At 40.3% G+C, this 21540-nt stretch overlaps 1 protein-coding gene across 2 annotated transcripts in view; it reads right to left on the bottom strand.

Moving 5' to 3' along the window:
- Nucleotides 1-21540, bottom strand: part of ANKRD13A (ankyrin repeat domain 13A) — a 36763-nt gene that overhangs the window by 12713 nt on the left and 2510 nt on the right. For both annotated transcript variants that reach the window (XM_081286745.1, XM_081286746.1), the window contains exons 2-6: nt 11042-11174; nt 10162-10286; nt 7849-7894; nt 4705-4848; nt 3404-3593 (exon numbers count right to left, since the gene is read on the bottom strand). In XM_081286745.1, the coding sequence (XP_081142871.1) occupies nt 3404-3593; nt 4705-4848; nt 7849-7894; nt 10162-10286; nt 11042-11174 (638 nt within the window). The remainder of the gene's footprint in view (nt 1-3403; nt 3594-4704; nt 4849-7848; nt 7895-10161; nt 10287-11041; nt 11175-21540) is intronic.

Genomic DNA, 21540 nt, shown 5'->3' with positions numbered 1-21540 from the left:
ACAAGGAGACATCTGGGTCAGAGCCTTTATCTGGGTCATCCTAACTATGAGTATGAGCAGAAGCTGTCTGCATTAGCAGCCACATCTCCATCGAGGAATCTTAAAACAGTGAAGCACAGAGCATTCTGCTCTTTGGAGGAACGTGGATGGGCAGGAACTCATCACTGCAGCGAGCTGCTTGGAGAAGCCATTAGAGCTGTGAAACGGCCTGTGTATCACACATTCTATCTGGCCCAGTACAACAGGGGCAAAGGACGTTAAAAATGGCTTTGCAGCCCAGCTGTTGACTCCAGTCTATGAAATTTCTTCTAAAGTAGCCCAGCATTCCAGGGGCAGCTGCAGCATTGGTTTCACACCCAGAAACCCAGTTATTCAACTTTGTACTCCTGGGAAGGGGCGTTTAGGGACCAGGAAGAGCCAAGAGGTTCTAATTCTTCTTCCAAGCAGCTTTTTGCCTGGGAAATGCTACCATTCAGAGGGGACCCCTGAGCAGCCCTGCCGTTTGTCTAGGACATCACATCCTAGCTCTACTTGGCCCTGTGCCTTCTCTGACCCCTAGTGAAGCAGGACATTGTGCAGGAAGCTCAGGGAACAGGCAGGTTATCCAAGTCACAAAGAACATATGTGGTCATTTACATTTTGTGTTTTCAGTCTGCTTTCCTCCTAATGAGATTTGGTAATTGACAACAGCTATCAAATTTGTCAGATGGAACATAATGGGATGTACGTGTGTATTTTAGCCCAACACAGGAGGAGGGACCAGGCTTCAAGATTCCCCTTGCTGTCTACAATTAGTGAAAAATGACCCCAGCAGGGATGGACAGGAATCCTAAAGGGATTACCCCAAATGCTAGCTCTCTCTAACTTACCCTTCAGAAACAAAATAATAGTCACAGGACAGGGAACAGGAGCTATACCTGATTCATGAACCACTATAATTGAAAAATCAAGATATTTCTTTCAATTAACTAATTCAACCCTTGGTTCCTCATCTTTACAATGTCACTTGACGTCTGAGGTGGGAAATCACTGCTCCCTGGCACACAGTCCTCTGAGGGAGTAGAGAGTGACACCGTCTGCTCCACCTCATCCTTCACGTGTCTGAGAAGATGGAGCTGCGCTGTGCCCCGGAGGACCACAAGCTCTTCAGTCATCCACATCTACTCTGAGCCGTCCTGACTTCCACTGCCCACTCTGACAGCAGTTTAGTTAATGAACTCAGTGGCTATGCCTGATTTAAAACCAAGATTCTAATAATTCCTGGGCCTTGGTTGACCCTGCAGCTCAGGCTTCTGAAGATGACAGAATCCCTGCTTCCCTCTCATGCCCTTTCCATCTCTGCACATCTCCCCTGAGATAACCACACCAAAGGCCACTTGGCAGGCACTGTGGATTGGTGATCCTTCCACAATCTGAAGGAAAGCTCTGAAGGTGGCAGGGAATGTTTTATTTGAGGTGGGAAGAGCAGAATCTTTCAGAGAAGAGAAAAATCCAAAGGGCAACCAGAGCACATGCTGCAGGCCAAAAATTCTTCAAGCATCAAGTCTTGAGTAACAGACTAGAAGAAAGAAATGGAGGAAAGTGACTATCATAAAATGGGAGAAAGCCACGCCTTCCACACTCAATCCATGAACACTCACAACTCAAGTTAGAAGGAGCTGAGCAGACTTTTCGTATTAGCAAACCGCACACTCAAGAGTGGTTCAAATCCTTGCTCGATGCCTGACAAGCTCACTGATCACCATAAAAAAGCAGCTCCTTCCAGGAGCCCCCCGTCAGCAGCCCACTATCAGCTATGAAGGAGACTCGGCTTGGAAGGTCTGAGAACCCTGTGACCATGCTGTACACAGTGTACCTTCCTCCTCAGTACAAGTGGAATGGCTATCCCTTCTCATCTGTACTGGGGGGGGGGGGGGGGGGCAGGCTGCCACACTCCCTTCAGAAATCACACTTCATGATAAACAATGACTCCAACAACTCCACTAATGAGCTACTTTAGACACAATGGCTCTTAGTCACAGACTTTACACACTTCAACTCAAGACTCATTCATTTTCTTCTTTCAGCTAAGGAAACAGAAAAGCAGAGATAAGGCTACTTGCCCAAAGCCACAGTGATTTATAACTGCTGAAGCCCGCAATCTCTCCCACTCTCTTCTCAGGGGCTGTGGTGATGAAGGCAGCCTCCTCTACACCTGGGGTCATGAACACCCCTGAACTGAAGGTACCCTCCTGTCTGCAGAGGTACATGCTGAAGCCTAGAGATACCTTTCCAACACTCTTCCAAGTAAAGTTATCACCAGTCCCTAAACCCTACTGTCCCAGGACAACAACAGCTATCAATGGTAAGACTGGTACCAGGAGGCTGGTGAGGGGACTTCCCTGCCTCAGGGGATAGTCCTACCAACTATGGGCTCCTACCAACACAGAAGAGTTGCTGGACACCACACAGGCTGCACATTCTGGTTTTTCTTTCTGCTATTGATATCCTAATTCCACAGCCTAATCGAAATTAGAAATTATTTGACTAAACAGAAATCTCTTAGTTTTATTAACCATTTTTTTAATTGGAAATGAAGGAAAGAAAAATTTTAAGAGGACAGTGAACATACTCATGAAGAGAATATAACACCTAAATCCAGGATAATAGTGTCCATTTTAGCTCAAGTTAAGCTACTTTGTTTTGCACAGAGCTGGATGTGACATCCTAGGCAAACACTAAAGGCTCTTGTGGGCTCCCTCAGCTCAGTGTGTTCCACAGTAAAGACACTGTGACGGCTTCTACCTCCCCTACACTTAAATGCCCTCCATTCCCTCTGTGGGACCCAGACCTAGATAAACAGGAATGGTGCTCTCATCTGGATTAATGAAGACACAGACCTATCTAGAGAATTTTTTCCATAGAGTCTGAAAAAGAATTTAATCCCCTCCAAACTCTTGCTCCAAACTATTAGGCCTTACATGCAGAAAAAAGAACCATACTTAACTATATGGTATGTGTAAATCTGAATGGCTAAAGTCAGTACAATAAGATTCAATACTGGGTCAATTCAACTTCCTGAAACTCAGAGCTCCACACTTTATAATTAAAGAGTGTTTTGGATCCAAAAGTACCAAAAAATAAAATAAGATCCAACTAAAATCTACTAGGCAGGGCCCATAATAGTACATGAAGACACTTTCCCAAGACTTAACCAATGCTGAACTATAAAAATGACAGGCAAGGTAGGATACATCCACTACCATTTATATTTGGTTAGCAATCAATCTTAAAACCCACTAGTGTTATTACACCATATTAGAAAAAAATCCTAATCTGTCCATAATTTCCAATTAACACATACATGTCACTAAAGATGGCAGCACAGGAATTAGACATTAAAATTTGGAGTCTAAATTCATACCTTTCAAAAGCAATGTTTTTAGTATCGAGGCTGGTGTTAATGACTGGGCTTGTGAGCCGCCTCTCAACTTCCCTGCTTTTAGGCTTCATCAAATCCAGAGTGAGGCGCTCCATTTCTTGGGAAAGATCAAAGTGTTCGGAGGTGACCACTTTGTCATCGTGGTTGACTTCCATCAACTCTGCCCAATTGTCTGTTAATAGAAACAAAGACATAACTAAGGGCAATGCAAGGAAGAGGCACAAAAAAGGATGGCCGTGTATTACATGTATGATCAGGGCTGGGGCTCAGAGGCTCGGTGGTAGCGCGCTCGCCTTGCCTGCAAGCACCACATAAAGATAAATAAAGATATTGTGTTCATGTACAACTAAAAAGTATTTTTTAAAAACGTATTATCAGGGCTGGGGTTGTGGCTTAGTGGTAGAATGCTCATGTGGCATGCTTGAGGCACTGAGTTCGATCCTCAGCACCTCGTAAATGTAAAATAAGGATATTGTGTCCATTGAAAACTAAAAAAGTAAATAAATATTTTTTAAAAATGTATCATCGGGGCTGGGGATGTGGCTCAAGCAGTAGCGCGCTCGCCTGGCATGCGTGTGGCCTGGGTTTGATCCTCAGCACCACATACAAATAAAGATGTTGTGTCCGCCAATAACTAAAAAATAAATATTAAAAAATTCACTTTCTCTCTCTCTCTCTCTTTCTCTCTCTCTCTCTTTAAAAAAAATGTATCATCATTCACTTTTTCCTCCCAGATGCTATCTGATAAAACCTAACCTAAAGAGTAATGATTATGAATTACTTACTGGCACTGGGATTATCTGGCCAGCTTTCCACAACTCCTAGGTGTCTCCAGGCCATCTTCCTCAAAGACATAGATTTTTTAAATAACTTGCTTTCTTTATTAGGAACACATTTTGTCTATGATCTTTATAAAATACATTATTACGGAATTAGTATAAACTATTTGTGTATCCCATTGGGTGATCCTCCATTAGAAGGAGGATCGGGCCTCATTATAGAGGGAATATAAAGAGACTCAAGACAGGAGGCTTGCACTCAAAGCCTTGAGCTGTCCCACAGGTCAGAAGGGTTAACTGGTGCATGACAAATCACATGTGCAAGAGAACTAGCCAGACAAGAACTAAGAGGGACGGAGAGCTGAATACTTAATAAGAATAACCAAAAACACAGGTCCCAGATAGGATCAGACAGATTAGGCACAGGAATATGAACACATTTTGATGGTGTGAAATCACTGTAATTTTAGCTCAAGCAGTGATTATTACAATGGAATCACTTACCTTCTCCCTTAAATATAAAACTACGCCTCCCTCTTATCCAGCTCATGTTTTCAAATCCCAGCAATGTGATATCAACACGCAGTTTGGCACCACTTTTCCAAATTCGACAGACATCATTAGGGCATATTCTGGAAACCAAGGGCACTGGAGGAGAGAAGTGTACTACTGAGAAAACCTAAGGGCCAAGCAGAACACCCAGGCCAAGAATTCAGGATTATGACTTTAATGAAAGGAGAGGAGTGGCAAGATTGTGACTGCTAAATAGAACTAGATTTCTTGCCCCTGTATCCCACTTATTATATAGGAAGTCACCTTTAAAAATAAAAATGGGCTGGGCATGGTGGTGCATACCTGTAATCCCAGAAACTCAGGAGGCTGAGGCAGGAGAATCACAAATTCAAAGCCAGTCTCAACAACTTAGCAAGGCCCTAAGGAATTTAGTAAGACCCTATTTCAAAATAAAATAAAAAATAAAAAGGCTGGGGACGTGACTCAGTGGTTAACTGCTCCTGGGTTCATTAAAAAAAAAAAAAAAAAAAAAAAACAGTAAATTAAAATTGGCCAGGCACTGTAATGCACATCTGTAATCCAAGTGACTTGAGAGACTGAGGTAGGAGGATCACAAGTTCAAGGTCAGCCATAGCAATTTAGTAAGGCCTTCAGCAACTTAGTGAGATCCTGTCTCAAAATTTTAAAAAAGGGGGTCTGGGGGTGGGGGTGGGGATGTAGCTCCATGATAAAGCACCCCTGGGTTAAATCTCCAGTGCCAAATAAACAAACAAATATGGAGGTGTGGGGGTGCAGCTCAATGGTAGAGTGTGTGCTTAGCATGCACAAGGCCCTCAGTTCAATCCCAACACCAAAAAAAAAAAAAAAAGGAAAAGAAAAAAATTAAATTAAAAATAAATAAAATAATGGACCTTCTGTTCCATTGTTGAAAAAACTCTAAATGAATATCCCAAGAGTATTCTCAATTCCAAAGTGAACTCCACTTACTGACCCCCACCAGGGCTATTGAGTAGGTCCATCTGGCCTTTCTCACACACGTGCTATTCTTGCCATATGGACGCGGCCTTCCATATTGACATATCCTCCATTCAAAATATCAAATGTCTAAAACGTATCACTCTTCAACAAAACCTGAAATCAGAATGGCTATCTGTATGAGAAAAGAATCCCTTAGTTTCTCAGAACAATCCCATCCTCTTCCTTTATATACTTTTTACCTCACTTACATGTTTCATTACAAATAGAACTTTTTGCCTGGGGAAAAAAAAAAAAAAGTCTAGAAATGAAAATAGATGAAATCCTGGGAGTTTGGAGTTACTGTTAATGGACAGACAAGAAGTAAAAGTAGAACATCTATGAAAACATACACCCAATTGCCTTATATAATATTCTGGAGAAATATATCCATTGGGTGAAACACACACCATTCCAATATTTGCCTCATCTTCTTTCCTAGAGTAAGTTTGAAAGAATCAAGTTGAACCACATATAGAAATGAGTAAGTAAATTATGCAAGTAAATTATCCAAAATTACTAAAAATTTTAGCATTTTATAGTGACATGTTAAAAACTAATAAGATGGCTGCGCTGGTTGATGTCTCCCCTCAATTCCCTAATACCCACGCCACATATGTTGCTCAGCTGGGGACAGCGGCAGCCTATCCCCACTGATGCTTTCTCAGTCTGCTTGCTGGCCAGCAGGGAACCTGGGTGCCCATGCTCCCAGGGCACCCTCTGAGGCACCGTGGTCTGGGACTACACCCAGAAGAATGAGCCACAGGAGCACATTGGATCCTGGCCCAGTCTTGCTTGGCTTCCCCTGCAAGCAGTTTGGGCATCAGAGAAGCAACTGCAAAGGGATTCTGAATTCCCTCAAATACATCTAACCTGGTGATGGGTTCTAGCCCAATTTCACTCTCATGGAGAAATGTGAGGTGAATGACACCAGGTGCACCCACTTTCCACACTCCTGTGGGAGGCCCTGCCGGTGTAGAGCCATGACTCCACTGCCCTCAGGACCAATCCTGGTTCATCATGTGGTCTCTGGTTTGCCACAATGACATTGCCTGGAACTTTTGAGTAGTTCCTGGTGGGTCCTGCCACTGTGCCAGTGTAGAGGTATAGCTGCAGAACTTGAATCATCAACATCCAGCCTGACAGCAAAGCTGTGCCGTCTCAGTGGCCCAACCATGACTAGGGCAACCCTCCTATTCTGACTTTGTAGATGTCTGCTGCTTTCTTTCTTTCTTTTTTTTTTTTTTTTTTTTTGCGAGGAGGCGGGGTAGGGAGGGTTACTAGGGATTAAACTCAGAGGTACTCAGCTACTGAGCCACATCAGCCCTTTTTTATTTTGAGACAGGTCTCACTGAGTTGCTTAGCACCCCACTTTTGCTGAGGCTGGCTTTGACTCGTGATCCTCCTGCCTCAGCCCACTGACCTGCTGGGATTAGAGGCCTGCACCACCACACCTGGCTGCCTGCTGCTTTCTGTGAGGCTCTCATCCATGACATCACTTCCATAGGAAGTAGATTTCCCCTCCACTTAACTTGCATGGAGAACAATTTGATTTCCAGGAAAATCCCCTTACATGGGTACTAGTCCTGTCCATCTCCTCTTCCTCTCTGCCTAGACTAAAGTGATTTCCTCCACTAATGAAGTGCTAAATGACACAAAATAAATAAATAAATATTAAAAACTTAAATAAAAACAAATAAGATAACTTGGCTTGGTTGAACATGCCTATCATCCCAACTACCAGGGAGGCTGAGGTAGGAGCATTGCTTAAGCCTAGGAATTCAAGGCCAGCCTGGGCATGACGGAGAGACCCTATCTCTTTAAAAACAAAAAAAAAAGAAGAAAGAAAAATAACGAATAACATAGATAAATAAAAGGAGAAGCAAATGTCCATATACTATCTGTGTACATGTTTGGGGGCAAAAGTCTAATGCTTGGGGATAAAGACTGGAAGGAAAACAAAAGGGGGCTAGAGGTGACTGTTATTCCTTATTTTTCTGTATGCATTTCCTGGATCTGATTTTTTTAAAAATACGTAACTTTTACAAAGGAAAAATAAACCTAAACACAGGTACTGTAAATATGGAAACAAAAATAAATTATAAGCCCATAGTCACTCACCCCAGCTGGTGAATTCCCATTTCATCTGCACATAGAAATCCGGAGCCTGAGGACAGACAAAGGGTTAAAATAGATGACCTTTGGCACTATAAACCAAACACGAGCACAGCAAGGGTTATGATGGGTTTTTAAAAAATTAAGGAAGAATGGAGAAAATAAGAAGAAACAAAGTACAAATCCACTGAAATTTTATATTCAAGCCATTACTTTTTATCTTGATATAAAATGTATCCATACAGTTAAGAATATTAACAGCAATGAAGTTGGAAGGGAATACAAGTCAAATCTGATTTGGGGGTTCAGTCAGTCTCCCAACAATTATAGAAAGATGGGCTCAGGTACTGCAAGACATCACTTCCATAGGAAGTAGATTTTTTCCTCCACTTAACTGAAGATTTTGCCCTAATTTTCTCTTAAATTTTTAGAATTAGGCTCTTTGAAGTTCTATACCAGCAGAGCAGCCTGTTTAGAGTTCTTTTCTTAGGAAATCCAACAGTTATCACTCAAGAAGAGAAATATTACGATTCCAGGTATGTTATTTGTTTACTTGTGCCCTCACAAGTCCAGGTTTTGCTGTGGTTTTTACAGACACACAGGGCAGGAAAGCTGTGAATCTACCCTGGAATCGTAAAACCAGCCAGGATTCAATGAGAGGCACAGACAACCTCCAAGAGTGGATAAGCAAGGCTGGCACAAATTATTAAGGAGACACTGTTAAAAAACAGGTCAACAACAGCCTCTGGTGCCACTAACGACAGGAGGCACCTGTAGTTATTGTCTATAACCTCAAGCAGAGAATATAAATACATGCGGTCCACTGCTATGAATCAATACAGGTGAAAAAAGTAAATCCTTTACAGTGAATTTTTTAAATGAAAGAAGATTCCACATTAAATAATTAGTCATTTTCTGCCCTTGTCAAATCAGCAAATGATGTTGTTCCTCCTACAGTTAGATAAAATAAATTCATGTGATCCTTGCACACTCCTAAATATACATTTCTTTAATATTTATTTTTTAGTTGTAGTTGGACACAATATGTTTATTTTATTTATTTGTATGTGGTGCTGAGGATCAAACCCAGGGCCTCACACACGTTTTAGGCAAGTACTCTACCGCTGAGCCACAACCCCAGCCCAATACATCTATTCTTAAAACAATGCATACAACCACTTCATACTTTATGAGAAGTTTCTTTGTTGTACATGAAAATGAATATATTGGTCATGACTTAGGTTCATATCAATGAAAAAAAATTTAAAGAGTGCTCAAATAGGAGCCAGGTGTGGTGACACATTCCTGTAATCCCAGCAGCTTGGGAGGCTGAGGCAGAAGAATCTCAAGTTCAAACCCAGCCTCAGCAACTTAACGAGGCCCTAAGCAACTCAGCAAGACCCTGTGTCTAATAAAATATTAAAATGGGGCTGGAGATGTGGTTCAATGGTTAAGCACCCCTGGATTCAATTCCTGGTACCAAAAAAAAAAAAAAAAAAGTACTCAAATAATGAACAACGATTATCTTATAACAAAGTTTTTTCTTTTTTCAAGAAATGTGCTTTACCCAAAGTTGTAAAGCTAATTTAACTAGCAAACATCTTAGGAGATATTTGAGAGAACTCAACTCTGTGCTTAATTTGAGAATGAATAGTGTTGAAAACTGAACCACTGCTACTTTCTTGTTTCCTACTACCCTGGGAATACAGCACATGGTTGACTGATAAGATGGTTCTTTCAAATAACAAGTATTATCTGAAGAATGGCAACCATCATCCAAAACAACCCAGGAGTCTAGCAGGAATATTTTTTAAGAAAGCCATGAGAATCAGAGAGCTCATAAATTTGACTCATAAGCCAGATAAACTTCCCCAAAGCCAGGAACTGTAAATAAATGGAGGCAATAGATTAGAAGTTGCAAAATACTAATGTCTAGAAATGACAAGAGTGGCAAGGAGAAGTGGCACACAGACCTCCAGGCCTTAGCAAGCCTGAAAATGCCTGCACAGTAACCAACGCTCATTCTGCTCCTCAGGTCACCTCCGCACAGGGCGCTGCTGCTTTTAAGAAAACAGGCACCTAGACAAATTGACTGTGTTTGATGTCGGTTTTCCTTAGTTATAATTTCAAAATAGCATTTAAAAAGATAATCCCAGTGACCTAGAAGCCCCCACACTTCCACAAGTTGGACAGGCAATCAAAATATCATATTTGCTATCCATGAAACTCTTCAGGAAGGTACATAACAATGTCAAACTGTCCCAAGACTGCACCAGCGTGGTGCTAAACCATGTACGGCCTGGCTGGTTTTATGGATACCTCGAGAATTTTATGTAGCAGTTCAGGAACTCCCTCAAGGGCCATGGACGTGTTGTGGTAGTCTCGATGTTGAAGAACTGTATACACCATCTCAGGGTCACCAGTGCTCACCGCCTCATGTAAAACTGGGAAACAAAAGAGTGAAACTTAACCACTGAGTATCCTCATACTTTCTGACAAATCCCAAAGCCCATTTATCTATATGGATCAAAGACCAATATTGCTTCAAAGAAAGAATGAGGCTGCAGTCCAACAGAGGTATGACCATGACTTCTGATGGCTGGCTCAACACTAAAGAGAAGCAGATGGGGCACACTAAGCCTGCTGATCAAACCTCTCCTCCTCTCCACTCCCTGCACTCTTGCCACGGGTTCTGAAGTCCTAACAGTGTTTCCTGAGAGCTAGCTTTCCCTGTGGTTACATGTAGAGCTAGCAGGAGGACTTGCACTTGTGAGTATTTTTGCTTAGTCAACAGAAAATTACTCTGACTGATAATAAGAGAGCTTGCAAACACCGAAATGACAGGATTTTAACAAAAGAGCCTATTTCTACCAATAATTGCTTTTTTTCTTTTTCCCTACCCTGCTGGACTCAGTGGAGTCCCCACTGTACTCAAAGGGCAAAACTGGCCTCCAACTCAACTTGGTGGGCAAGGTTTGCATGAAGGCTGTTTCTGGAAGTGGAGTCGAGTCACCTCTACTAAGGGTGACTCTATGCAACAGACCAGCCAGCCAGCATCTCTGGCTCCCATCTGTTCCCATCCCCCATCCCTCCCAAGAAGGATACAGCTGATTCAAAGGAAAATCATGATTGAAACTAGTGTTTTTCAGAAAGAGAAACTGAAATGAGTGACTTTAAATTATTTTACAAGTATACTTGCCTGTCCATCCTTGGCCATTTTCTTTGGTCACATCTGCTTTATGCCGGAGCAAGACTCGAGCAGATTCCAAATGGCCCAAAGAAACTGCAAGGTGTAATAATGTTCGACCTCGTGGATCCAGAGCCTCCACATTCTGTGAAGTAAACACTGGTATTTATACAATTGAATGCATAAGAATATGAAAATGGGCTGGGGATGTGGCTCAAGCGGTAGCGCGCTCGCCTGGCATGCGTGCGGCCCGGGTTCGATCCTCAGCACCACATACCAACAAAGATGTTGTGTCCGCCGAGAACTAAAAAATAAATATTAAAAAATTCTCTCTCTCTCCTCTCTCTCTCTTCTCTCACTCTCTCTTTAAAAAAAAAGAATATGAAAATGAGAGATACATTAAGTATAAAAAGGAGAAAACAATATTTATACATTAATTACAGAAATACATAAAAAGATGTTTGCATGTGAGCACAGTTGAAATATGAATTTGAGGACTATAAAGATAATAGTTCAAGTTCCTTTTTAATTAAAAAATGTTTTAAGCAATGAGTTCCTTTCTCTATAAAGTTAAGTGCCTAATAAATAAGAATGATTAGGCCTTAGACCACCAAACCCAACCTAAGCTCTAAATAGCACTCCAGTTAAGCCTAAAAAAGGCTAGGGACTTTGATGAAATGCAAGCACCCTGTGACACAGAACATGGGGGATTTCTCAAGCACATATCAGCATTCAGGTCTAGAACAGGAAGTGCAGGATGTTAATCAAAACTGAAAGTACAAAAGATAATTCGGGTCAGAATAAAATTACATTGTGTAGCTGGACTGGCACCAAAACACCTCTCTCATGATTGCATACTGAGTTCTAAGTGCCCTGAAGTCACACATAATATCCAACAGCACCTGGCAAGGAGTATGACCTGCCAGGGACCCACACACGTGTGTGCTGCATCCCCTGGAAGGTTTCTTCTCTGTGACAGACATACACTTTTGGCCTCGACCTCTTCATTCCTGCTCAGCTATTGAAGCCCGCCTTTCAGAAATGCTTCAGGTCGCCAGAGCCAAGCAGCAGTTTCTCTGGCATGAGTCTCCGACTGAGCACTGCCTGCAAAACGGGGCTCTGAAAGTTCTTCCAAGGACACAATGAACTGCCATGGGACTTTCGGAATGTAAAACCTTTCAGAACACCATAACACTTCTTAGGGAATGTGCTTTATCTTGATTTGAGATGCTAGTTGTTGTACAGGCACTAACTTCAGTCTCCAAAGACACACACCACACGCCACTGAGGAAGGGAGGCGAAATGGAACTGTGGGTAAATAACCATAATCCAACAACTATGGAACCTCCCAAGTTTGCTAAAATTATATCATAGCTATTGTGTAGCACAAGAACTATTGTCGCAGAATAAGAGAAGCAGCTGAAAACATTCTGCTAGCTGAACACAGGGCTTGATAGACAAATCCAGACTTCAGTGTCCTCCCAGGTGCTAAAATACAAAAGTCCCCCCCTTCTGCATGGGGGACATGTTCTAAGACACCAGTGGACTCACGAAACAGAGGACAGTACTTGGTTCTATACATACCACGGGGTATTTTTTATATTGTTTTAGTTGTAGATAGACACAATACCTTTGTTTGATTTATTTATGTGGTGCTGAGCCATAGCCCCACCCCATACCATGTTTTTTTCCTACATACATACATATGACAAAATCAAGAATTTGCAGACAGGGGTGTAGCTCAGTGGCAGAGCACTTGCCTGGCAGTGCAAGGTCTTAGGTTTCATCCCCGGCATCACAAAACAAACAAACAAGAATTTTCACCTCTACACTTAATGGAAGCACTTTAGAGCTTTTCTTTGGCATATCTGAGTTGCCAACATTAATGCTCTTGTTGTGCTATGGAGCCATTATTAAGTAAAGCAAGGGTTACTTGAATGTAAGCACTGTAATACTGCCCCCCAATAGTGGATTTGATAACAAACGTGGCTATTAAGTGATTAATGGGCAGGTAGCACATACATCGTGGATACACTGAACAATTCGGTGATTCACATCAGAGTGGAATGGTGTGAGGTTTCACCCTGCTACTTAGAATGGCATGCAATTTAAAACATATGAATTGCTTATTTCTGGAATGTTCCATTAAATATTTACAGAGTGTGTAAACCATGGGTAAATGAAATTTCAGAAAGTAAAACCCTGAAAAAGGAGGGACTACTGTACCAAAAAGCCTTCTGGAACGTGGTCCATAACACTGTCCCATCATTCCCTGACTTTTCCTAAGGGATGGCTTGTCTATCACAACAAAGAGATTGAGAGTTCTAAAAGGCAGAGTCCAAGCATTATATTTCTTAGCTTCTGTCACCCTACACACTAACTTGCATTAAATAATTGTTTTCTTAAAATAACAAGACTATGAACTTATGAACTCTGTTTAGCAAGAAAGAAATAATTAGCAAAGTCATTACCTTCCTACACTTCTATTATATAAACCAGTATTCAAATTCAGTCTACATGAAAGGTGCTAGGTTTGGCACACTGCCTGCCACATAGGAGGGGCTTAACAACATTTATCACATGAAAAAAGAAATTCTACTTACTGCAATTCACATTCCAGGATGAAAGTAACAAATAAACTAAGGATTAACACTCAAACTGCTAGACAACTCTCAGATACGATGCATAAAATAAAATCCAGATATATTAAATTGTTAACTTTGTTCTACCTTGGACCACAGGGGGAAATGTATGCATAAGCCAAAGAGCTTTGTATGCCTGATTATAATTCTTCAGAGCCTCCTCCTGTGTCTGCCTCACTTGAAATGAGAGAGGCAGGGAAGAAATATATTATGGTGACAACATGATTTTTTAAAAACTGTTGTAAAGCTGAGCGTGGTGACGCAGCTACCAGCTACTCAGGAGGCTGTAATTCCAGCTACTCAGGAGACTGAGGCAGGAGGAATACAAATTTCAGGTCAGCCTCCACAATTTAGGGAGACAGTCTCTAAATTTTTTTTTTTTAATGCAGTGGTGCAGACTTTTAATCCCAGCAACTTGCAAAGCTGAGGCAGGAAGACAACAAACTCAAGGCTAGCCTCAGCAACTTAGTGAGATTCTGTCTCAAAATAAAAAATTTAAAAAGGACTAGAAATGTAGTAACGTGGCTCAGTGATTAAGTGTCCCTGGGTTCAATCTCTGGTACAAAAAAAAAAAAAAAAGGCGGAAAGGATGCTGAGAATGTAGCTCAGTGGTAGAGCACTAGCCTAGCATGCACAAGGCGCTGAGTTCATTCTCCATTACTGCAAAAAACATTTTTAATTAAAATAAAATAAAACAGATTAATAAAGATTAGATGTTGAAATAGCGGGAAAAAACAACAAAGCCAAAAGTTGGTCCTTTAAAAATATCAACAAAATTGACAAAGTATTTAGTTAGATTGACCAAGAAAAAAAGAACTCATTTTACTAAACTCAGGAATGAAAGGAGGAATATTATTATCAACTCTACATAAATTTTAAAAAGGTTATAAAGGAATACTATGAACATGCCAACAAATTTGATAACTTAGATAAAAAAAGAAATTCCTATACAGACACAAACCAGCAAAACTGACACAGAATAGAAAATCCAAATAAATTCATAATGAGATTAAATGCAAAGTTTAAAAACTCCTACCCAAATGAGTTACAGTAGATGGGGTAGAGAGAGATGATGTGAGGGGAGGGGAGGAGGGGATGGGAAGGGGATAGGAAAGGCAGCAGAATACAACAGACACTAGTATGGCAGTATGTATAAACGTGGATGTGTAATCAATGTGATCCTGCAATCTGTACACGTGGTAAAAATAAGAATTCACACCCCATTTGAATCAAATGTATGATATAAGATATGTGAAGATCATTGTAATGTTTTGAGAACCAATTAAAAAAAATAATTCCTACCCTCTCCCCTCAAAAAAAGACAGGCCTAGATGGCTTCACTGTTGAATTGTATCAAATATTTTAAAAATTAATACCAATTATTCACCAATTCTTTCAAGACTCAGAAGAGGAAGGGAAACTTTCCTATTTATTATATGAGCCCAAATTTATCAATCTGTCATGAAAAAAAATTTATCAATCTCTCATAAACACAGATGCAAAATTTTTCAAAAACACACTAGCAAGCATATTAAAAGGTTAATAACCATTATATATTATAACCAAGGGAGATTTACCTTATAATTGCAAGATTGGTTTAACATATGATAATTATTACAATATACCTGTCAATAAAATAAAACAAAAACCACATGATTGTCAACAGATAGAGAAAAGGTATTGACAAAATCCAATACCCCTTAAAAAAAAAAAAAAAAAAAACTCACAACTCTCAACACTCTGGAAATAAAAGGCAGATCCTCAAAGAACACCTATAAAAACCCAGAGATAACAGCATACTTGAAGGAGTGAAATACTGATGTTTCCCTCTAAAATAAGGAACAAGACAAGGATATCCTCTTTCAACACTTCTATTTAACACTGTCTGAGGGCAACAAAGCAAGAAAAAGAAATAAAAAGCATCTAGATTTAAAAGAAGTAAAAGTATTTCTATTCATAGACTACCTAATCTTGTACACAGAAAATCCAAAGATTCCTTTCTGTGTACATTTTTTGTTAACTAAAAAACAAATCAATGAATTCAGCAACACTGCAGGATATAAGATTAACATATAAAAATCAATTGTATTTCTATATACTTGTAGTGGACTCAAGAACAAAATTAATAATTATGATACACTTGTGATGGCATCAAAAAGAAAAAAAACAGAAATAATTAAACAAAAAAATATGAAGCTGAATATCATAAAGCATTGTTGAAAAAGAATATAAGAAAAAATTGAAACAAATGTAAAAGCACCCTATGTTCATGGTTCAGAAATATTTATTATTAAGATGACGGGGCTGGGGTTGTGGCTCAGTGGTAGAGCGCCTGCCTAGCATGTGTGAGGCACTGGGTTCAATTCTCAGCACCATGTATAAATAAATAAAATGAAGATCCATTGACAACTAAAAAATATTTTTTAAAAAATGACAATACTCTCCAAACTAAGGTGGAGTTCAATGCAATTCCTATCAAAATCCCAGTTGTCTTTATGCAGAAATTAACAAATTGATCCTAAAATTCATACGGAAATTCAAGGAACCCAGAATATTCATCAAAAAAAGAAAAGTTCAAGGATTTTTATTTCCCAAGTTTAAAATTTATTCCACAAAGTTACAGCAATAAGGACAGTGTGGTACTGGCATAAGGACAGACATTTTCTCAATGGAGTACAATTTAGGCGTCCTAAAATAAACCCACATATTTATGGTCAATCAATTTTCAACAAGGGTGCCAAAATAATTCAGTGGGGGAAAAAAGCAGTCCTTTCAACAAATGGTGCTTGATCAGCTGGACATTCAAATGCAAAAGACTGAAGTTTCTTCCGTTATACATGAAAATTGGCCCAAAATGGATCTTAAAATCCAAATACAAGAACTAAAATGATTTTTTTAATATTTATTTTTTAGCTTTAGGTGGATACAATATCTTTATTTTATTTTTATGTGGTGCTGAGGATCAAACTCAGTGTCTCACGCATGCCAGGCAAGTGTGCTACTACTTGAGCCATATCCCCAGCCCCAGAGAACTAAAATGATTTTTTAAAAAAACTTTCAGAAGAAAATATAGGAGCATAGCTTCACAAACACAGGTTAGGCTGCCTGAGCTGTAACATCAAAAACATAGATCAGGTGATATGAATTGAATTGCATTCTGCTGTCATATATAACAAATTAGAACAAATTTTTCAAAAGCATTGATCAGTATAAAAGGAAAATGTATGATGATAGTATTTTTGGCAGGGAGGAGGCGGGGTGCTGGTGATTGAACCTACGGCCTATGGCTCGGTTGGTAGAGTGCTTACCTTGTATGCACAAAGCCCTGGGTTCAATCCCCAGCACCACCACCCCCCAGCAAAAAAAAAAAAAAAAAAAAAGGAAAGGAAAATGTAGAAAAAATGAACTTAACAAAATTAAAAACTTTTATGCTTCAAATGATAACACAAAGAAAGCAAAAAGGCAACCCACAGAATGGGAGAAAAAAATTGTACATTCTATATCGGATTATAAGAGCCCTTTCATATATTCTATCTAAAATATATGAAAGGGCTCTTATATATTCTATCTAGAATATATAATAGGGCTCTTATAATTCAATAAAAAGTCAAATAACTCAATTTAAAAATGGGCAATGCATTTAAATAGACATTTCTCTGAAGATTAACATGTAAGTAGACAATAAGAACATGAAAAGATCTTTAACATCACAAATCATTAGGGAGGGGCTGGGAATGTGGCTCAAACGGTAGCACGCTCGCCTGGCATGCGTGCGGCCCGGGTTCGATCCTCAGCACCACATACAAACAAAGATGTTGTGCCCGCCGAGAACTAAAAAATAAATATTAAAAATTCTCTCTCTCTCTCTCTCTCTCTCTCTCCCCCCCCCCACTCTCTTTAAAAAAAAAAATCATTAGGGAAATACAAATAAAAATCACCATGAGATACAATTTCACACCCACTATGGTTAAAACCTAACAGACAGACAATAATAAGTGTTGCCAAGGATGTGGAGAAACTGGGACCTTTACACCCTGTTGGTGGGAATGTAAACCAGTGCAGCTACATATGATCCAGCAATTCCTCTCCAGCATTTATACACAAGAGAAATAAAAACATACACCATCTAAAAACTTATAAAGGAATATTCACAGAATTACTCATAATAACTAAAAAGTGAAAACAACCCAAATGTCCAAAGAACACAAAAAAATCCATACAATGGATTGTTATTCAGTCATAAAATAGAATGAAGAACTAATACATGCCATAACACGGAAGAGCCTCCAAACACACAGCCTAAGGGAAAGAAACCAGACAGAAAAGGTAATATGTCACCTGATTTTATTCATACAAAATGTCTAAAATAGGCAAATCTACAAAGATTAGCAGTTACCTGGGGCTGAAGGGGCTGGCAGGAAATGGGGGATGAGACTTCTTTTGGGGTGATGAAAATATTCTAGAATTGACAGTGGTGATGGCTGCACAATTCAGTGAACATACTAAAAATCACTAAATAGAATACTTTAAATGGGTAGATTGTCTGATAAGTGAATGATATCTCAATAAAGCTGCTGGAAGAAAACAGTAGTATTATATGTAATACATAAAATTAACCTATCATCTACATACTGTTTTGCTGCTTGACTAGTTGCTTAATTTCTCTTGAGCTCTGGTCTGCTAGCATATAAAATGAGAGCCAGAAATAAACACCCCCCTTATAATTCTTTTGAGAGTAAAGGCTTAACTTGGCACTGTGCTTGACACTACAGTGCACACTAAGAAAAGTTAGCTCTTATTAGCATACACCCACACCATGGAGTTTCATATTAGCTGTCACTCTCTTCTTAAAAGACATTTGTTCAAATTTCATCACAGTAGCAGGGTTTAGGATCATCAACTAATGATACAGTTCAGACACAGGCTTTCAGAATTTAACTGGAATTCACTTTTAAAGATGACCATTTAGGTTTATCCATTTAAGTTTCTTCAGACACACCCTTTTAACTATGAACATTCAAAAGTCAAGGAATGAGGTGTCTATACATCTTCTTGCTTGCTAAGTGATGCCCATGGACTTTTCTTGCTCAAAAGCTTTCTCTACTATGCCACTGTCCTCCAAAAGGAGTAAATAACCAAGTTTTGAGGATAGGCTGCAAAGCTAAACTGGGTACCCATTCCTGCTTCCCCACCAGCCTCAGGTGAGTTATCAGCCCCTCCATACCCCTACCTAGCCTGCTGTAGGCTCTTCTTCTGGGGACCTCTGGCAAGAGGCTAAGGAGCCTTCCTTTCCCCCAACAGGGTAAACTCCCTCATTCCTCTTCACAGACAGACCCAGCCCCAGCCCTCCACCTCAACATCTCAAGTCAGCTGGGAAAGGGGATCCACAGGCCAGTTTCCTACGGTAAGCCTGCGTCCCCAATGCCCTACAGTCTACTTCTAAGCACTTCGTCTGGGATGTCTCCCCACTGGCACTGACTTGAATATATGCCCAGTGGTCTCATCTGGCCTGCCACAGGCTGTAAATGAGAACCCCACAGTGGTTCCCTGCTGGGTTCCAGGTATTGCTGATGCCTGGAACATTCTCTTCCTCCTGCCTGGATGCTATATTTTCACTTGCTGGCTTCCAAGGAGGGTATTGGAGTCTAACGTCAGGCCTTATCTGCCACCCTTACCCCACTTGGTCCCAAAGTTTCCCCTATACTCCCTGCAATGCATGAACTCACCTTTGCATTTGTCCCTATAAGCGATCCTGCAGTCCCCAGCATTGGTAAAAAGGCCAAAGAAGTTGAACAGAACACTCTAGCTAAATGACATAACCAGAACACAGTTTCCAATGTCAAGGCCCCACTGAACATTAAAGAGTGGATGGGTTAAGAGGCACTTTACTAAGTGCCTCTGCTGGGCAAGCACTGGAGGCCTCAAACAATTGCATAGTTGGCAAAGTGACACCAACACCAGCTACTAGCAATACTGTGGGATTGTGGCTGAAATGTGCTCATCCTCTTCATCTGGATAAACTTGATTCTTTCTGTGCTGCAGAGGTTCCTGAAACAAATTAAACCCTTCCAGCTACCACTGTGCGATGCTTCAAGTCCCCCTATGTGATGGAAGGAATGAAGTAGATGGCAGAATCTCAACGGCAAACGAAACATTAAGGGAAACGGCAGGTTTTATTGCTGAGGTGAAAGGGAATTTTTCTCTTTTTAATTATGCAGCCAATACATGTTCCTTGTAGAAAAAATAGAACACACTTAAAAGAAGCTAAATTCAAGGCTGGGACTACGGCTCAGAGGTAGCGCACTTGCCTGCCATGTGTGAGGCGCTGGGTTCAATTCTCAACACTGCATATAAATAAATAAATAAAGGTCTACCAACAACTCAAAAAAAAAATTTTTTTTAATGTTTTTTAAAAAAGAGCTAAATTCCCAGGTTTATAAATAACAATTACAATTAAAAATAGTGGTAGCTACTCCAAATGGTACCATTCCCATTTACTATGGGCCTGCACTTTCAAATCTGTTATCTTCCTTATTCTCCAGTTTTATTGAAAGAGCAGAGAGGTTAAGAATCCAGGATTTGAGCCAGGCGCAGTGGTGCATGCCTATAATCCCAGTGGCTCTGGAGGCTGAGGCAGGGGGATCACGAGTTCAAAGCCAACCTCAGCCACAGCAAGGCACTAAGACAGGGAAACCCTGTCTCTAAATAAAAATACAAAATAGGGCTGGGGATGTGGCTCAGTGGTTGAGTGCCCCTGAGTTCAATCCCTGGTACAAAAAAAAAAAAAAAAAAAAAACAGGATTTGGACAAACCCTGATTCAGACTAAGCCTCTCTTCACCTTGGTTGCCTCATTTATAAGGTGGGAATCATAGTAGCACCCACCCAGAGCTGGTGTGAGGATTAAATCTAAGATTACACATAAAACATCTCAGCGCAACACCTGATAAAACAGCAGGCTTTCAGCGTCCCCCATCTTAACAGGTGATAAAACAATTCAGCAAAGGTAACACACCCAAGCTCACAAATTAATCAGCATTCGTGGGGGGCCATTAACCCCCACTGCAGCCGGGTCACAGAAGCAGGTGGTTGTTTCATAATCAACAGACTCTGGATAAACAGGAGGGCAATAAAATATTTGCTGCCATGTATTTTAATGTAGTCTAATGATATTGATAATCCACTTCTTCACCCTGAACCAGTTATATAATTTGCAGGGCCCAATAAAAATAAAAATGCAAGGCACCCCTATTCAAAATAGTTAAGGATTTCAAGATGGTGACAGCAGAGCATTGAACCACGCATGGAGAGGAGCTGTGCAACTGCCCTGTCAGGGCCCTTCCAATGGCCAAGTTTCAAGACTGAAGTTGGATTATACTGACAGTCAACTAACTTTCCCAGTGGAGACCTGCCTTATGAATACATGTCAATTGTCTCCTCCTCAAATGGTACACAATAATTCCTGAGAACCAAGTCAAAACCAAAGAATTTGCATGTATGAATATTCTTCCTGACCTCCTTGACAGTCAAGGGCATTGAGGACCCAAAGTTTACTTGGGGAAAGTCTGCGGCAAGATTTTAATTCCCAAGTTCTAGTCACAAATGTCCTAAGTTTTTTCAAGGTAAAAGACAAAAAACTTTCAGTAGACATTCTTATCATAGACTGCAGAGGAAAGAGATAACTTTGATACACTTAAAATAAAAAAACAGCGTTAGGTGCGTGGCCCATGCCTGGAATTCCAGCTACTCAGAAGGCTGAAGCAGGAGAATCACAAATTTGAGGCCAGCCTTAACAACTTGTCAAGCCCATTTCAAAAAAACAATAAAAAAGAGGGCTAGAGATATAGTTCATTAGTAGAGTGCCACTGGGT

Source organism: Spermophilus citellus (assembly GCF_964194105.1).
Source record: "Spermophilus citellus genome assembly, chromosome: 3".
In the NCBI taxonomy this organism is placed as follows: Eukaryota; Metazoa; Chordata; class Mammalia; order Rodentia; family Sciuridae; genus Spermophilus; species Spermophilus citellus.
The sequence above is the reverse complement of the archived record's forward strand: the minus strand, read 5'-3'. Positions and strand labels throughout refer to the sequence as shown.